The sequence below is a fragment of the Thalassophryne amazonica genome, chromosome 3 (genome assembly GCF_902500255.1).
Source record: "Thalassophryne amazonica chromosome 3, fThaAma1.1, whole genome shotgun sequence".
Classification (NCBI taxonomy): domain Eukaryota; kingdom Metazoa; phylum Chordata; class Actinopteri; order Batrachoidiformes; family Batrachoididae; genus Thalassophryne; species Thalassophryne amazonica.
Window position 1 is genome coordinate 11,465,693 of NC_047105.1, and position 20,146 is coordinate 11,485,838.

General features: G+C 40.7%; 1 protein-coding gene across 4 annotated transcripts in view; it reads left to right on the top strand.

Annotated features, from left to right (window-relative positions):
- LOC117506338 (membrane-associated guanylate kinase, WW and PDZ domain-containing protein 3) overlaps window positions 1-20,146 on the top strand; it is a 463,321-nt gene that overhangs the window by 263,042 nt on the left and 180,133 nt on the right. For all 4 annotated transcript variants that reach the window (XM_034165832.1, XM_034165831.1, XM_034165830.1 and 1 more), the window contains exon 2: window positions 15,925-16,041. In XM_034165832.1, the coding sequence (XP_034021723.1) occupies window positions 15,925-16,041 (117 nt within the window). The remainder of the gene's footprint in view (window positions 1-15,924; window positions 16,042-20,146) is intronic.

Consider the following 20,146-nt stretch of genomic DNA (forward strand, 5'->3'; position numbering starts at 1 on the left):
CAGGATATGTCCTTCAATGCACATATTAAGCAAATATGTAGGAGTGTTTTTTTGCATTTGTGCAATATCTCTAAAATTAGAAAGGTCTTGAAAAGCTAATTCATGCATTTACGAGGTCTGTCAATAAAGTAACGGTCCTTTTTATTTTTTTCAAAAACTATATGGATTTCATTCATATGTTTTTATGTCAGAAATGCTTGAACCCTCGTGCGCATGCGTGAGTTTTTCCACGCCTGTCGGTGACGTCATTCGCCTGTGAGCACACCTTGGGAAGGAGTGGTCCCGCCCCCTCATCGGATTTTCATTGTCTGGAAATGGCGGAATGAAAAGGACTTTTTTTCCATCAGAATTTTTTCAGAAGCTGTTAGAGACTGGCACCTGGAAACCATTCGAAAAATGTATCTGGCTTTCGGTGAAAATTTTACGGGCTTCACAGAGAATAAGGTCTGTTACTACAGCTTTAAAGACCCCTTTAAGGACGCTCGGCGCGCGGCACTCCGAGCTGCGACGACGTGGCACAAGCCACCGGACCATTTCTAAACGGATGGGTCTGTGGATACAAGACCGTCGTGTGCTCTTTCTCTGGTTATCACAAGAGCTGGACATCAGCCATTTTCCAGCAGATTTCACTTTTAACAAGAGATTTTGTCATGGAAAGCCGCACGGAGGCTTCGCGCGTAAAGACCGAATCACTTTGGAAGCGAGACAAAGGAACACCTCTGTTTCGGCGTGTCAGAGGACAAGTTTGGACATGCTTATCTCGGCTTTCAGTGCTTACCAGTCCAGTAAGTATCAGTGAAATTGTGGAGAGCTGGACATGTCCAAACTTGTCCTCTGACACGACTAAACGGAGGTTCCTTTGTCTCGCTTCCAAAGCGAATCGGTCTTTACACGCGAAGCCTCCGCGCGGCTTTCCATGACAAAATCTCTTGTTAAAAGTGAAATCTGCCAGAAAAAGGCTGATGTCCAGCTCTTGTGATAACCAGAGAAAGAGCACACGACAGTCTCGTATCCACAGAGCGATCCGTTTAGAAATGGTCCGGTGGCTTGTGCCGTGTCATCGCAGCACGGAGCGCGGCGCCGAGCGTCCTTAAAGGGGTCCTTAACACTGTAGTAACAGACCTTATTCTCTGTGAAGCCCGTAAAATTTTCACCGAAAGCCAGATAAATTTTTCGAATGGTTTCCAGGTGCCAGTCTCTAACAACTTCTGAAAAAATTCTGATGGAAAAAAGTCCTTTTCATTCCGCCATTTCCAGACAATGAAAATCCGACGAGGGGGCGGGACCACTCCTTCCCAAGGCGTGCTCACAGGCGAATGATGTCACCGACAGGCGTGGAAAAACTCACGCATGTGCACGAGGGTTCAAGCATGTCTGACGTAAAAACATATGAATGAAATCCATATAGTTTTTGAAAAAAATAAAAAGGGCCGTTACTTTATTGACAGACCTCGTATTTCTTCTAGGCTGGACTACTGTAATTCATTATTATGTGGTTGTCCTCCAAGTTCTCTGAAAAGCCTTCAGTTAATTCAAAATGCTGCAGCTAGAGTACTGACAGGGACTAGAAGGAGAGAGCATATTTCACCCATATTGGCCTCTCTTCATTGGCTCCCTGTTAATTCTAGAATAGAATTTAAAATTCTTCTTCTTAATTATAAGGTTTTGAATAATCAGGTCCCATCTTATCTTAGGGACCTCATAGTACCATATCACCCCAATAGAGCGCTTCGCTCTCAGACTGCAGGCTTACTTGTAGTTCCTAGGGTTTGTAAGAGTAGAATGGGAGGCAGAGCCTTCAGCTTTCAGGCTCCTCTCCTGTGGAACCAGCTCCCAATTCAGATTAGGGAGACAGACACCCTCTCTACTTTTAATATTAAGCTTAAAACTTTCCTTTTTGAAAAAGCTTATAGTTAGGGCTGGATCAGGTGACCCTGAACAATCCCTTAGTTATGCTGCTATAGACGTAGACTGCTGGGGGGTTCCCATGATGCACTGAGTGTTTCTTTCTCTTTTTGCTCTGTATGCACCACTCTGCATTTAATCATTAGTGATTGATCTCTGCTCCCCTCCACAGCATGTCTTTTTCCTGGTTCTCTCCCTCAGCCTCAACCAGTCCCAGCAGAAGACTGCCCCTCCCTGAGCCTGGTTCTGCTGGAGGTTTCTTCCTGTTAAAAGGGAGTTTTTCCTTCTCACTGTCGCCAAGTGCTTGCTCATAGGGGGTCGTTTTGACCGTTGTTTTTGTGTAATTATTGTATGGCTTTTGCCTTACAATATAAAGTGCCTTGGGGCAACTATTTGTTGTGATTTGGCGCTATATAAATAAAATTGATTTGATTTGACTGCTAAACACAACCAAAGTTCACTTGATTTGTTTCAGTCCAAAGACTTTCACAGTAACGTTTCTGTATCACAGGTTAGCTTGTTAATATTGTCTATTTTGGCCCTACCTAGCTGGCAGTATAGCGACTGTTGTCTCATGTTGATGCAAAACACCCACTCTGATTTGAAATTAATAGCGAGATGTTGCTTTGCCCTGTCATTTGTATCTGAAGCGATTGTAAGGTCACTTTAGCCCTTCATAAATGTAGTGAGCCCCTTCATGAAGGCTGCCATGTTGCACCTCCATGGTTACTACAGCAGCCCAAAGAGGACAGCCTTGTTCCACCTTTCACATTTTGCAGCACAGTTGGAAGACAGAAAAAAGAGAAACCAGTGGTTGCTCTCCTAAACAATGAGTGCAGTCTAACAAGTTTGTGAACCCTCCTTTTTGTGAAATGAGGATCATACACATTGTTATCACAAGACAAGGGAGCATGAATCCCTTTAACCAAAGAAACAACAACATCATGACCAGAAGTTATGTTAAGTTAATGCAATCTGCAACCTCACCACTAGATGACACTAAATTTGACACACTGTAGCTTTAAAATTTGTCTGTGTCCAAATCAGTACAGACTTAACTGCAGTTCTTTGTCTCTACTCCTATTTCAAAATGCCAGAATAGATTGATTATATTGCATTAAAGCAGATGTTGTACTTGTAACTGTTATAATGCATATGTAGAGAACAAACTTGTATGTGATTTGCGGGTTGGCCTGCTTGTAGTGACTAACAAAGCGAACAAAGTATCTTGTCACTTTTAGAAAAAATTTTCACCAGCAGTGCTTCTTCTCTTCTAAAAACAGATACTTTCATTCCACAGTGGCTCTTTAGATTAAAAGAACCTGTGTTTTGCGTTACATCAACTGAGTGGAATTCCCATGGGCCTCTATTAGAGGGAAAAGTCGGCGTTGCATATAGGAAAGTGCTGATTTTGCATATGCATTGATACCTTGTGACTTCCCCCATGTCTCAGCCAAAAATCGAAAAAACTCCTCCTGTCTACGGCTTCTACATAAGTAAGGTGTCAGAATCCCAGAACTGATGACATGTACGTCATTCAGATGACTGTTAATTAAGAGACAGTCACACAGCGGAGATAATGACCTCTCTGTGGACAGCCGGTGTACCTGAGGGGAAAGAATGTTTCAGAAGGAAATGTCACATCACACACCAGGCATTCGGTCACATTTCACTGTGATTGGAACTCGACCTATTAGAACCAAACAGTTTCTATTTATTAAAGTGCATTGTAATCAAGCAGCAACTTCTGGTCCTGAAAAATGAAGCAGACACGGTTCCTTGAATGGCTGCTCGAGGCCATTTGAAATAAACATTTCACTCCACATTTTTGCAGCCTGTTATGCACCTCTTAGGTTTAAGCTGTTTTAACCCTCAAACAACTTTGCTATTTTTGTGACTAATACAAGTATTTATCAATCAATCAATCAATCAATCAATCAATCAATCAACTTTTTTCTTATATAGCGCCAAATCACAACAAACAGTTGCCCCAAGGCGCTCCATATTGTAAGGCAAGGCCATACAATAATTATGAAAAACCCCAACGGTCAAAACGACCCCCTATGAGCAAGCACTTGGCCACAGTGGGAAGGAAAAACTCCCTTTTAACAGGAAGAAACCTCCAGCAGAACCAGGCTCAGGGAGGGGCAGTCTTCTGCTGAGACTGGTTGGGGCTGAGGGAAAGAACCAGAAAAAAGACATGCCGAGAAGGGGGGCAGAGATCGATCACTAATGATTAAATGCAGAGTGATGCATACGGAGCAAAAAGAAACAGTGCATCATGGGAACCCCCCCACAGTCTACGTCTAAAGCAACATAACCAAGGGATGGTCCAGGGTCACCCGATCCAGCCCTAACTATAAGCCTTAGCGAAAAGGAAAGTTTTAAGCCTAATCTTAAAAGTAGAGAGGGTATCTGTCTCCCTGATCTGAATTGGGAGCTGGTTCCACAGGAGAGGAGCCTGAAAGCTGAAGGCTCTGCCTCCCATTCTACTCTTACAAACCCTAGGAACTACAAGTAAGCCCGCAGTCTGAGAGCGAAGCGCTCTAATGGGGTAATATGGTACTACGAGGTCCCTAAGATAAGATGGGACCTGATTATTCAAAACCTTATAAGTAAGAAGAAGAATTTTAAATTCTATTCTAGAATTAACAGGAAGCCAATGAAGAGAGGCCAACACGGGTGAGATATGCTCTCTCCTGCTAGTCCCCGTCAGTACTCTAGCTGCAGCATTCTGAACCAACTGAAGGCTTTTTAGGGAACTTTTAGGACAACCTGATAATAATGAATTACAATAGTCCAGCCTAGAGGAAATAAATGCATGAATTAGTTTTTCAGCATCACTCTGAGACAAGACCTTTCTGATTTTAGAGATATTGCGTAAATGCAAAAAGGCAGTCCTACATATTTGTTTAATATGCGCTTTGAATGACATATCCTGATCAAAAATGACTCCAAGATTTCTCACAGTATTACTAGAGATCAGGGAAATGCCATCCAGAGTAACGATCTGGTTAGACACCATGCTTCTAAGATTTGTGGGGCCAAGTACAATAACTTCAGTTTTATCTGAGTTTAAAAGCAGGAAATTAGAGGTCATCCATGTCTTTATGTCTGTAAGACAATCCTGCAGTTTAGCTAATTGATGTGTATCCTCTGGCTTCATGGATAGATAAAGCTGGGTATCATCTGCGTAACAATGAAAATTTAAGCAATGCCGTCTAATAATACTGCCTAAGGGAAGCATGGATAAAGTGAATAAAATTGGTCCTAGCACAGAACCTTGTGGAACTCCATAATTAACTTTAGTCTGTGAAGAAGATTCCCCATTTACATGAACAAACTATAATCTATTAGACAAATATGATTCAAACCACCGCAGCGCAGTGCCTTTAATACCTATGACATGCTCTAATCTCTGTAATAAAATTTTATGGTCAACAGTATCAAAAGCAGCACTGAGGTCCAACAGAACAAGCACAGAGATGAGTCCACTGTCCGAAGCCATAAGAAGATCATTTGTAACCTTCACTAATGCTGTTTCTGTACTATGATGAATTCTAAAACCTGACTGAAACTCTTCAAATAGACCATTCCTCTGCAGGTGATCCGTTAGCTGTTTTACAACTACCCTCTCAAGAATCTTTGAGAGGGTAGTTGTAATCTTTTATGTTGCGGGGGGGGGGGGGGGGGGGGGTTGTCAGCAGCTGCTGAAAGTAACTATTAAAGTAACTACGAATCGACGTTTCTTTTAAAATTGAGTAATAGTAAAAGTAACTACGTTACTTTTTCAAGGAGTAATCAGTAATTGGATTACCTTTTCAAAGTAACTTTGGCAGCACTGGCCGTTGGATTTACACAATCAATTTGGTCTTAAAGTATAATTCCACAAGTTTTCCTTTTTGCTCAACTGTAAGCGGCATCATCATTGGATCCATCTCAAACTACATCAGAAGAAATTCCTCACATATGTCTGAAAAATCTGAATTCAGATTAGCTGTTTCAAAATTAGAGCCAAATGATTTTGTGGCACATTTTTTGGGACAGTGTACTTGTCACATGAACCATCCTTGCAAAATTCTATGAACAAATGCAGGACAAATAGACTGACTAATTCTTGGTAGAAAACTTGTCTGATTAAAATTAGAAAAACGGTGCATAAAATATATACCTGGATATGGATAATTTGGGGTGTGGTCGATTTGAGTGACAGCTACTTGTGTGAGCTAGGTCCAGGCAGCCCACATGCTAGCAGAGGCCGCTAACACACCGCTAGCTGTGGACACAACCATGTTTGAACTTTCTGAGTATTTTAATACAAATATCTGATACGATATTGCTTACTGTGCTGCTAATTATAGTAATGGACCAGCTAAGATGTTACTGCTCCAGTATTTTCAGTGAGTGAAATTTTAGTATTATTTAACTTGTGTTAGCACCGTTCGCATTAATTAGCATGTATTTCTAGCTATGTAATGTTAAGTACATTGATAGTGGCACAGTAATTGAGACCATATGCCAGTCACAGTTTTTTGTCCATTTGCAGGTAAGCCCTCGGTCAAGAAAACCACTGCACGGTTTGCAAAAATATGTGTTAACCCTCTGGGGCAACGTCATCGTATACGACGGCTAAGACCAAGCTTTGCTAAATTATAAATCACTTTTGATATGATATGAGATAGAAACTTACTCTTTTTTTGGTGGAAAGTTAACTTCACTGACTTTCGAGCCAGCCATCGGCCATCTTTGTACTCCTCATAGAAGCTGTGTGATGACGTGCACAATGTGAGTTGGAATTGGTTCACCGTCACATGGTTTTCCAAAATCCAATCGTAGGGCAGATTTACCTCATGTGAAAAGCCAAAGATTGTTTTCAGGAGTGATATGTTACTAGTTGGCCCGTTTGAATAGCCCCCTGGGTGCTCCAATGAGTACATACTATTAGTACATACTCAGTGTGCCCTGCGCCATTACGCACAGCGATCAGTGAAAGCAGAGAGCCTCTGATGACAATCTCACATGCTCAAACAAAGTGTGTGTAGCTATCAGGATTGCTCCACTAGTTTGCATGTGAATGTTACTGGATAACTGTTTCTTTCTCTGTGTACCATATCAATGGACAACAAAATGCATAGACCATTTTGTATATATTGTTCAAAATGTGCATTTGTGTTTATTGTTTGAACCTTTTTGTTGTACAGTCTTTCACACAAGACCTCAAATTACCTTTATAAAGTGTCAAAACAGTTGTTTATTACAGTTTGCTGTGTGTTTTGAATAAATGTGTGTGGAAAATTCTTTTTCTCCTTGCCTATTTTTGATTGTAAACCTTTATTACACTTATAAAACACAACAAAAACATATATATTCTGAAAGCACAGGTTGTCCTGAAAAAAAGAGACATAAAACTTGGTTGTGGGATGCAGGGAGAACTGTTAACAGCAATAATAAAACATTTATGCCAGGCGAGTGAACTGTCCAAAAAATGCCCTCGGACCCAAGAGGGTTAATCAGTCACCAGCAAGCTCGATAACCAAAGTTAGCAACGTCAATACAGGTGGGCAGGTCTGGGATTTTAGGCTTGAAATCTGCTCTGTCGCATATTGGTGGTTCTGACTTGTCACCATCTTGGCAGTGACTAATTCCACTTAACTCCCAGCTAACCCATAAATGGGTAAAGGGATGTAGCGGGTGTAGCAGGTGGGCAACCGCACAACGCTGGTGTGGCTTCATTCATCCTACCTAGTTCACACCAGTCTTGCCCATGTTCTACACGTGTATTGCCACAGTTGGGTTATTTTATGCATGTATGTATGTATATATAAACGCAACACTTTTGGTTTTGCTCCCATTTTGTATGAGATGAACTCAAAGATCTAAAACTTTTTCCACATACAAAATATCACCATTTCCCTCAAATATTGTTCACAAACCAGTCTAAATCTGTGATAGTGAGCACTTCTCCTTTGCTGAGATAATCCATCCCACCTCACAGGTGTGCCATACCAAGATGCTGATTAGACACCATGATTAGTGCACAGGTGTGCCTTAGACTGTCCACAATAAAAGGCCACTCTGAAAGGTGCAGTTTTGTTTCATGGGGGGGGATACCAGTCAGTATCTGGTGTGACCACCATTTGCCTCATGCAGTGCAACACATCTCCTTTGCATCATCCGTGAAGAGAACACCTCTCCAACGTGCCAAACACCAGCGAATGTGAGCATTTGCCCACTCAAGTTGGTTACGACGACGAACTGAAGTCAGGTCGAGACCCCGATGAGGACGACGAGCATGCAGATGAGCTTCCCTGAGATGGTTTCTGACAGTTTGTGCAGAAATTCTTTGGTTATGCAAACCGATTGTTTCAGCAGCTGTCCGAGTGGCTGGTCTCAGATGATCTTGGAGGTGAACATGCTGGATGTGGAGGTCCTGGGCTGGTGTGGTTACACGTGGTCTGCGGTTGTGAGGCTGCTTGGATGTACTGCCAAATTCTCTGAAACGCCTTTTGAGACGGCTTATGGTAGAGAAATGAACATTCAATACACGAGCAACAGCTCTGGTTGACATTCCTGCTGTCAGCATGCCAATTGCACGCTCCCTCAAATCTTGCGACATCTGTGGCATTGTGCTGTGTGATAAAACTGCACCTTTCAGAGTGGCCTTTTATTGTGGGCAGTCTAAGGCACACCTGTGCACTAATCATGGTGTCTAATCAGCATCTTGGTATGGCACACCTGTGAGGTGGGATGGATTATCTCAGCAAAGAAGTGCTCACTATCACAGATTCAGACTGGTTTGTGAACAATATTTGAGGGAAATGGTGATATTGTGTATGTGGAAAAAGTTTTAGATCTTTGAGTTCATCTCATACAAAATGGGAGCAAAACCAAAAGTGTTGCGTTTATATTTTTGATGAGTATATATATATATATATATATATATATATATATATATATATATATATATATATATATATATATATATATATATATATATATATATATATATATATATGGTATTTCTGACCTAATTGGATATTTTAGGAGCTTTTGAATCAGTGAAGGAGTTAAATCCCTCACTGCTCACTGAGGTGTCTCATTCCACCAGGTGTGCCTGTTACTGCAGTATTTCTCTGAGCTTTTAAGATTTTTGTAGGACTATATATATATATATATATAAACTTAGGCTGCTGATGCTTGGTAAAATTTCAACCTTGCGGCGAAAGGATTCCTGTGGGCGTTTTTGCACTTTCTGCGACATGTTGTCTTCTTTACTTATGTCAGAAACAAGGCAGCAGAAGAGCCTGAAAAAGCTCCAAATGAGAGTAAAGCATTAGCTTAATTTAAAGATCTGTGGGTATAGATCTGTAGCTTCTCTCATCTAATTTGGAAAGTCTGGGAATAAAAGATTGTGATATTTGATTATATGGACAGTTTTCTGCCATCAGGTTGGTGCAGCAAATTGCAAAGAAATGAGGAGTTGCATGTACAATACAAATGCAAATCAAATCATCAGAGTGCTGCTCATGTGACTTCATTTGTGGCAATATTCTCAATCCAACGTTACAAGATTGTGTTACTTTTGTGTATGTGCAAGACTGCAATATTCATAGAGAGCAGTTGACAACTGTGTCATCATCAAAGCAAAGTCAAAGCAAGTTTCATCATCACAAATCCAGGGTTTTTACACTTCAGTTCAGGCTTCGTTATTTGGTGGAATATTTAATGTGACGGGTTTGTGTTGAGACATCGAGAAGAGTCAAAAATGAAACTGAACCAACTGTGACTAAAAGTGGATGTGATTCATACGGCAGGTGTACTTGTTGGTGTACTATAATGACTTTTTGGGAACAAGATGTTTTCCACATGCACAGAAGAGAGGCTGAAGCCTCTCCCAGCATTCTCTGGGTGAGAGGCTTGGTACCCCCTGGACAGGCCACCAGTCTGTTTCAGGGCCTGTTTCAGGTTACGATTTTTGGCCACCATTGCTTTGAATAGAAATGTTAAGTAGTCCCAAAATACGTTTTCATAGATTTGAGATGAGTTTTTACAGCAGTGATGCATCCCTTGAAGGCCTAGGTCAGGTTTCATGATGAGTGACCTTGACCAAATATTGAACTTCAGAGTCAAAAGTTGTGTCTGTGTGTGTTGAAGAAAGGACTCAATAACGTTCCAAGGATTTCAGACAGAGTCATCAAATTTGCAGCAAACATGCATCCCTTCGAGGTCTACGCCATCTTCAGTGATGACTGACTTTAACCTAATTTTAAGGGCTCTAGGGCTAAAAATATCCTCAACACTGTACTCCAAATAACTTTTTTCAAAGAAATAGCAGATGTTTACCAAATTGGGAGCAAAGATATATCTTGAAGATCTCAATCAAGTTTGAAGATGGTTGAGTTTGACCAAATATTGAAGGTCACAGAGTCAAAACTAGTGTCTGTGTGTGATGAAGACTGGACTCTCAATAACTTTCCAAGGATTTCAGACAGATTCATCAAATTCAAGGTGCAGGCCAACTTCAGTGATGACTGACTGACTGAATTTTGAAGGCCATGAGGCTAAAAATAGCCTCAACACTGTACTCCAAATAACTTTTCAAAGAAATAGCAGAGGTTTACCAAATTGGGAGCAAAGATATATCTTGAAAGATCTCAATCAAGTTTGAAGATGAGTGAGTTTGACCAAATATTGAAGGGCACAGAGTCAAAACTAGTGTCTGTATGTGATGAAGACTGGACTCTCAATAACTTTCCAAGGATTTCAGACAGATTCATCAAATTCAAGGTGTATGCCAACTTCAGTGATGACTGACTTTGTCTGAATTTTGAAAGCCACAAGGCTAAGAATATCCACAACACTGTACTCCAAATAACTTTTCAAAGAAATAGCAGAGGTTTACCAAATTGGGAGCAAAGATATATCTTGAAAGATCTCAATCAAGTTTCACAGAGTCAAAACTAGTGTCTGTGTGTGATGAAGACTGGACTCTCAATAACTTTCCGAGGATTTCAGACAGTCATCAAATTCAAGGTGCAGGCCAACTTCAGTGATGACTGACTTTGACTGAATTTTGAAGGCCATGAGGCTAAAAATAGCCTCAACACTGTACTCCCAGTAACTTTTTTTTTTAAAGAAATAGCAGAGGTTTACCAAATTGGGAGCAAAGATATATCTTGAAAGATCTCAATCAAGTTTGAATTTGAGTGAGTTTGACCAAATATTGAAGGGCACAGAGTCAAAACTGGTGTCTGTGTGTGATGAAGACTGGACTCTCAATAACGTTCCAAGGATTTCAGACAGAGTCATCAAATTCAAGGTGCAGGCCAACTTCAGTGATGACTGACTTTGTCTGAATTTTGAAGGCCACGAGGCTAAAAATATCCACAAAACTGTAGTCCCAGTAACTTTTTAAAAGAATTATCAGAGGTTTACCAAATTGGGAGCAAAGATATGCGGTATCTCTAGAACGTCTAGGTCAGGTATGATCATGAATGGTCTTCACCTAGTTTTGATAGACTCTATAGTTGTTGTCGTCTTCTTCTTATTCTGGGAAAAAAACAAATTCAGGATTTCCCGTTATGTTAGTTTGAATCCCCCTGTTTGCTCTCCACCGCTAGCCTTCAGATGGCATATGGACAACATGCACTTACTTAAAATGGCCTTGTTCCCCTGCTCGCTCCCCTGTGTGAGCTGAATATGAATAAAAAGGACATTCTGGGACAGTTATGAGATGCGTGTTGCCAGATTGGGTGTTCGCTCCCCACTCTGTCTGTCTGCTCGACCAGCTGTGATGCAGCCCTCTTTGGAGAGAGGAAGCGGCGCGAATGCGCCCTTTATTCCGAAACGGCGAGCCCACCGGGATGGCAGCTCCTGAAACAACATGAGATGTTGACAGCACCCTGTGTACACAATGGTCATTCTGATATGAATCAACAACAGGGCCATTGCTTGGAGAAGGGATGAGAGAAATAATAGCACTGCTCGGTGGTGTCACCGAAATGGGCTGTGTTGGGTTCTGCCACGAGTTGAGGAGGAAAAGTGGATTTGAGGCTTGAGAACACTTGCCGTATCCCTGTATTCCCAGAGCTCATCATTATACCGTCAGCCCTCCACAGTCAAGTACGTCTCCCCTCTCTGTTAGTGCATACTGTACATCTACAGTAGCAAGATCTCATCTTTAGTCCTGCTGATTGGGACTCGTAGTAATGCAGGGATGAAACATGCTGAGCAGATTTCATTGTGTTTTCACAGGATCGAGGGAGAACAGAGGCGAGAAAGGGAGGATAATGATTAGTTTTCTGTAGTCAGGCTGGAGACGAGCCTCATACTGATGCTAAGGGCAGAAATCACTTCCTGTTTTCCAAACTCCTCATCATGTTCTTTCAGAGGAAAAACTCCCCCCCCGACTTGCTTGTGTATGACAACTCCTCAGCCTCAAACTTTGCATGAACTTCCTTTGTTTTTCCAAAGTCTTCTGGGAGTTGCGAGCAAAGGCGAAGTCTTTTTAGATTTGCCTGTAAAAATGTGTGGCACCTCACTTTTGAGGTTGTGGCATTGCACGTCTTCTAACGAGTACTTTCAGAGGTTTGTGCCAGGCTGTCGAGACTGCAGGAGACAGCGGAGCGTGAAGGCGGCATCCATCATCTGTCACTTAGCTGTTTGAACACAGAAACGGGGACAAAATTCAGTTCAGTCCAATTTGTTGCAGTTTTTAAATTTGCATGCAAAGGATTGAAAACTGTGTCCTAGAATGACATTTTCAGGTGTTTCAAGGCAAGAAATCCTTCTATGACATGATTTCTACAAATAATGACAGCACTGGATTTCACGGAGATTAGAGTTTTAATATCTTGCTGACAGCTTCAATCTGATGTGTGGAATTACAGGATTTACACTCTTATTTGGGCTGAACAGGTGGTCATACATAGTTTATCACCAGCAGAAAATTAGCAAACAGTTGCAGCATTGCATCTAATTTGCCCACAGTGAGTTTTGGAATTCATCCAAAGGGTTTGAAGACGTTTTCATGAAGTTGATCTCATCTATTCCAGAAGGTGCTTACCCGTGACCGGGTGTGACGTGTGGTCACATCTGGAGATATCAGGATGTCTAATGTGGCTAATGGCGTTTTTGAGTCTTGGCAAGACTTGTGGTCTAACTTCTGTGTTTGGTTGTATACAGGGACCAACCCAGTCTCACGTTTTGTTTTGTTTGTTTTTTTCTTCTTTTTTTTTGTGCTACTGTCACGAAATGATTCAAATTTTCGTGACAGATTTTTTTTAACTCACTGTTACTAACCCTACCCCCAACCTTAACCTTAACCACAACCCCCCATGTCACTTTTAATTTTGTACAGCTGTCACGGAATGTATTAGAATAAATTTGTGCTCCTGTTACGAAAATGTGGTAGTTTTCGTGACAATATTACGAACCAATAGATTAATGTATATTTTGTGCATAGCTGATTCTTAATGGGTGTTCTTGATCTAGCTAATTATTCCCAAAGGTGTTTTCTTTGACAGGTAAAGAATCCTGTTGTTGTCCGCTCCAGTTTGTGAGCTTTTAGTATTCCTGAGCCCAACAATTATTTCTTTTCCTTTTCTTTGTTGTTTTTGTTATCTAACAAATGTTTGATTTGATCACAACTAATGTGTTTCTTTGTCTATTTTTGCACGTAACGGCAACAGATTTCCCCATCGTGGGACTATTAAAGGATTATCAAACATTCCAAAAAGTCCAGACCTTTGCTGTTACATAACCGGTGGTGTCCAGGTGTCCCACTCAGGGGGGTCATAAATTCTAATCCACTTCATTCTATGGAATCTGGGGTTATGTTCTACCTTTATGGGCTATGTGGGTATTACATTCACCCGTCAATTGTATATTTACTGGACAGACTCTGTGACGTCACCCATAGGTTTTCTATATAAAGCTAATTTTTTTGTTCTGGTTGTTTCCATGTTGGCAGCACTTACTCTGCTAACATCACAACTATCCCATATTTGGTTAAAGAATGACAACCTGCATGACCTGAGTGGTAGGAATGAAGAACACACTGGTACCATTTTTTTTTAAAGTTGAACTGAAAATTACCCCCAAAATAGCCGGCTGTGGGTATGACCAGGCAGATTCAAATTACCAGCCCTGTATATGTGTTGGCCATCTCTGTTTATTTAATCCCTTCCTTCAGCTACTTTATGTTCTCAACTGTTAAGCACCTGACTGTCCTGTACAACCCAGTTTGCCCTCCAGTCTGAATACCTTCATTTTATGTTTGTAAAATTGCAATGTAAAAACAGTGAAATACAACACTACCTCAATTTTGATTCATTGGTATTTACATTTACTGTTACCTATCTTTTGTGTGTAATTTTGTTATAAATTTGATTGCAAAACAAAGTCTGCATGAAGGACTTCAAATGTGCTTGTCTTTTAACCAAGTATTTCCACTTAGTTTGGGGAGTCCACCTCTTATAGTTCTGCTGGACAAACTTTAGCCCATGAACTATGATATTTATAAGACATCAGCATTACAAAAACAAATGTTGGGCAATTGTTTTGATTAAAATGATTGGCATTTGGCTTATGTCTAAAACAGGTTAACCTGGGCAGCGCCGGGTACCCCAGCTAGTAGAAGATGAAAGCACAGCTCCGAACAGCAATATAGGAAATTAGTTATTAATCTTGCTTGTTTGGTCTGTACGGGAAATCAAACCTCAGTCTTTTTTGTACGGACCTCGCTGCGCTCGGTCTGATATTTTCCTGTACAGACCTCGTGCTCCTTTAATAATCCTTTCATATCATGATATAGAAATTATAATAGAACTACTTCAGAACAGGTTACATAGACCCTAAGGAAAGCCAGACTGCTAAACTGCTGTTTATCCAACAACCTGGACAAAATCTATCATCATATGACAGAAGCTTCTGTGCCGTGTGAGAGGGTCGTCTCCAAAACTGGAGAGGTAGTAACAAAGAAAACCAACAGACTCAAATCTAACACCACTGAAATGGTCTCGTGTTTAAATAAAAATCCTTGACGTTCCCAAATCCCCTTCATTTTGTACAACTATTTTCATAACAGCCCCTCATTGCAGAAGCATTTCTCAATTTATATCTCTATTACATACAATATTTTATGATGGCACAATCACATTATAACACAAGTATATTATTAAGGTCTTCATAAGAAAATATAGTCATCAAAAATTTCAAGATGGACATAAAACTTTTATTATTAAACATACATAACAGTGCCTTGATGTTTCATGACATCTTGCAATCTTGCATGCAAGTGCTATGCTGACGTTTGACCAGCAGATGTCACCATATTTAATTGTATCAAATGCCTCGAAGCACTGAACCATTTCAAGACAATTGCTTCATATTGATTCAGTGGTTCAAAAAGCCTTGTTTTTTTTCCAACCCGCGGACATTAGAGCCACAAGCTGCAACCGGCTGCAAAGCATAATTGTCATTTTGAGAATCCACTCTGAAAGAGAAACTGAGGAGTTGGCAACATCCATTATTTGGACTTGGTTCGGATTTAAGCTGTGCGACAAGCAGCAGCAAATTCTGTAGAATGTTTGGGGCAACATTTCCGGCTATTCTTCTTCTTGTTTTATGGTATTTAACGGCAGCTGGCATCCTTGTTGTTGTATTGCTGCCCCCTTCAGTCCATTAACATGCATTACTGTGATTGTGCAATAGAATTAAAATCTTTATTGGAGATCATTCATACTGTCTACTGCATATACCGCGCACCCCTAGGCACATGTTATACTGACACAGGTCTTAAGGCCCATCGAGCCAGTGCTTCTCCCTGGTTTCCATAAGTTGTCAAAAAGGGTGAACATGTTGCCACGGAGGAAAAACCGCTTGATGTGGTTGAACGGTATCGATCACAGTGTGGGAGTCCATGTCAGTTGGATGGATTTCCATTTGGATGCAAGTCCTTCAAAGGGAGCACCATGGTGTTTTTATTGACCCTGCCTGTGTCTGCCTCTCTTGTTCCAGGTAAAGTATTGAACACAGACCTGCGCCACTACCTCAGTCTGCAGTTTCAGAAGGGCTCGCTCGACCACAAGTTCCAGCAGATCATAAGGGACAACCTGTACCTACGCACCATCCCCTGTGAGTCTGCACGGCACCAACAAAAACAGCACAACATGAGTCTTTACACCATTTTATCTGAAGCACATTATGGAGGGTAATTATTATTATTATTTTAACTCAGCCAACACATTAAATGAGGCTTCATTAATGTTTATAAAAAAGGTTATTGCTTTGAAATTAATTAAAAGTTTATGAAACTCATAATGTAGCTGTTGATGGTTTTAGTGTGTCAAAAGAAAATCTGAACTCCAACAATGTGTGTCAAAAAATTTGTATTTCAACAATGAAATGTGATTTTTACTATTTAGAGAAATATTCGAAACAGTTGCTATGTTACAGTCCTTATTATTATTATTATTATTATTATTATTAATAATAATAAAGAGAGGATTTATTTGTAATGTTACTGCCTGGCATATGACACCATAAATACAGCTGCTGATAATCAATATTACAAATTTACAAATTATTTTATTATTGTGATATTAAAAAAAAAAATCAGATTTTTAATGTTTTGAACAAATTGAACGTGCCTAAAACCTTTGCACAGACACTTTATTTGGAAACAAAATCATATTTATGAACCAATTTTTCATTTGTGCTTTAATCCCATTTCACTGAAATAAATCTACCTGCAGTATCAAACAAAATGCATGTTTACACTTCGATATGGTCTCGATTGAAACGTCATGGGAAAAACTGAGGCATGACCTGTGAACTATGCAAGGTGTCAACAGACAGATGAATCCATCGCCTCTAGTTTCACACAGTAACTCAACAGCAGTAAGTGCTATCGTATTGTACATCTCCAGATTAAAAGTGTATGTAATGAGGAAAAACAATTCAAAATTGTGTCATTTTGTTTCACCAGATCAGTGCAAAATTTTACTTTATTTTGTTTATTTAAACATAAACAACAGTGCTACCTGCTGGACATTTCTGCATATTTTACAGGAAACAATCGTATGATAGACATGATGAAAATTAGGAGCAGGTGTGGGTGAAGTTGAATGTATTTTGAAAAGAGCTTGATAGTTTTAATTTCCACAGCCTGGGTTTGGTGGCCACCGAGACCACTACGGCTCGTTTCTATTCACCCCAACAACAAATAAAGGTGTTTCTATGCTTGTAAAAAGCATTTTTAAAAATCACATTATAAATATTTTAAGGAGCTTCAGCCACAAGTTTCTATTTCTGTAAAACTGAATGTAAATAGACACATGCACACCTGTGCCTCTCACACATTGTCATCCTCTTTGTCACACACTACAACATCCCCGGTCCTTACCCTCACTCTACACTGTCGCCATGGCAACCAAACCAAGGACATCTTTCTAACCCCCATTTAACTTATTTACTTCTGCACCATATCATCACAGTGATCAAAGTTATTTTCTTTCCATAAATAACGCTGTGTTTTCCGTCTGCTTTCCTGCTCTCCCTCGCCGGCATTTGCCCTCAGCGGGGCCGTCACATAATATTATTTTTCTTTCAAATCATATCGTGATACATTTTTAAAAAAAGGTTGGTGCAGTGATTTTTTAATGTAATTTTAATATTGCAGCAGAGTGAAATAAAACACAGGAGTGGATTTGCTGCTTAAATTATCACCCCTTATTATTGTGGTATTATTGTAGTGTGGTAATAGTGTAATGTGAATTATTGAGTGTGTTAGTATGCATGTGTGATGTGCAGTACATTTAGATTATGCAAACTAAAAAGTTGGTATCCTTTGAGCTTTGCTTTTAAATGGTAAATGGAGCATCTATGTAGAGAGCCTTTCCATTCGAGAACAGAGTACATTTATTCAGATTATCCATTGTCAAAAATACAAGCAGTGGTGGCCACCTGGTCAAGGCTTAGGAAATGACAGAAACAGACAAAAAAGGTAGTTTCAAGATGCTTTTTGGTGACTCTGAGTGCTTTAACTTGAAAAATCACTGAACTTTGCAACACTGTCACTGCAGCACCTTTTCAGGCAGCCAGTCAGATGCAGCAAAACTTGTTACTCCATGAGGGTGAAGCTGTGAAGGATGAAACTTTTGTGGTCTGTGTCAAAAGTCAGCTGATATGTCACACATCTATTATAATAGAGACCAAAAAGAAAAAAAAAAACTCATTTGTGACAGCAGATTAAACAGACACTACATTCCTGCTGAAGGTGAGTTCTTTTTATGACTGTACATTATTAGCTAGTCATTGGTTGTTTATTGTTATCATTGCAACCATTCCCATGAGGAATAGGTTTTCCTTTTAAGAAAGCACTGAGCTGAGGCACTGGGTTCTCTGTCAGGGCTTTTCAGATGGGGTGAGGTCAGGACTACTATATGGACACGGGACCTTAGTTTTATTTTTTTTATTGTTTGTTTTTTGAGGTATTATTGGAGCTCCAGATTTTCTTGAGTTCGATGAAAGCCCCTCTCACTTTTGAAAGTCAGTTTCTAACATCCTTCGTTCCACCTTACACACCTTAGCTCCTCTTAAGGAAACTCATTTACATTCTCAATATCCTGGCTGTTGTTAATTACTCGTATCTTTGCTTGGTTGCATTTGTCTTTTCCAGGATCATTTTGAGTTTGTCCCATCTGGCTTCTTCATCAAATTTCATTGTTTTGTCTAGAATATGTTGTTGAGTAGAGGAAAGTAGGACTACATCATCAGTAAAATCCAGTTTGTCAAGTTGGGATGTAAATTTCCATCTTATACCATTGACTGATTCTGAGCGCTTAAGTAACATCAGTTGTCTGTTTGCTTAGTACACTTCAGGATTGGTTAGCTTAGCCTATTAGCATGATCCTGCTACAGTCTTTTCTGTTATTTGGTTTCAAGTTCATTACCTGCCTTAACTGCACAATGTTGGCAGACAGGGTGGCTCTGTTGGAGAGCCATGTCTGTAAGTTAGAGCAGCTTATTTCAATGGAGCTAAGTGTTATGGCACTCCAGATGAGTCCAGTGTAGTGTGTGGAGTGTGTAGAGTCCAGGGCAGCTATTGCACCCATTAGCACTAGCTTAGCTTCACTGGCAGACACTGGCTTTTATGCTGTATTAAGGCCCACCACTCTGTAGTTCTTGTTACTGACTGCAAGCTGGGGTTTTTTTTTTTTGTTGGGGGGGGGGGGGGGGGGGTGCCTTTGCAAGCCCTGTTGATAGCCTGGCTAGCTTACAGGCATCTTCCATCCATGATCCCAGGCCAAAACACTGTATCTTCGTGATAGGAGCTTGGAGCCAATGCCAATGTTACATGTTTACATATGACCAGGGCATCCAATAGCTTCTCATCTAAGAGAGCTGGCATTACGCACGTTCAGACAGCTCACTCAGACACGTAACACCAGTTATTGCAACATTGTGATCCATATCTGTGCCAATGACATTAGGATGCAACAATCTGAGGTCACAAAGATGGACGTAGTGAGGCCTTTTTACATAGCAGCTTGTGGACAGATACTGTGACGCTATGGAATTACGTTTCACTGTTATGCTGATGAGACTCTGATTTACATGCTGATTAATGTCTATAGACTCTCTCATGGTAGAATTTTTTGAGGGCTGTCAGGATTTCAGTCTTGAGACTCGACCTTGTGACCAGACGGGTGAGATCGTCGTCTCGGGAGCCATCTCATCATCAGTGGATGCAGAGAACGTCCAGGGTTTGATGCACGGTCTGTGAAAGAGGAGGGGGTGAGGTCTCACGCTCGTCAGCACACTTCCTGAGGTACGTTAGATTTTGTGACTAACATTTATACAGTCAGTAAATGTGGTGTCCCTCACACCTTTTTATATTGAGCTGTATGTTAGTCATGTATCGGCTTCCACTGCAGTGGAGTTTTGTGAACTGGATGTTCCATGCCTGCAGGTTGGGAAGCTGATTAGTAATCAAGCCAGGAAGTGTTTGCTGTTTGTACACCTTTTAAGGGTTCTTTCTGTGTGTAGAGTGTGGACTCACATAATGGTTCCTTCTTTCACAGACTCGGTTTGTTGCGGCCACCTGGGGGGTGTCGGCGGGGTCCTTGGGTCCGAACAGCTTCTGGCTCCGGACCGTTAGCGCTGCTGGGAGCGCACCACGCCAGACCGCACTTTCTTTTGTTGTTTTTTGTATCACTGTTATGTATTAAATTCAGTT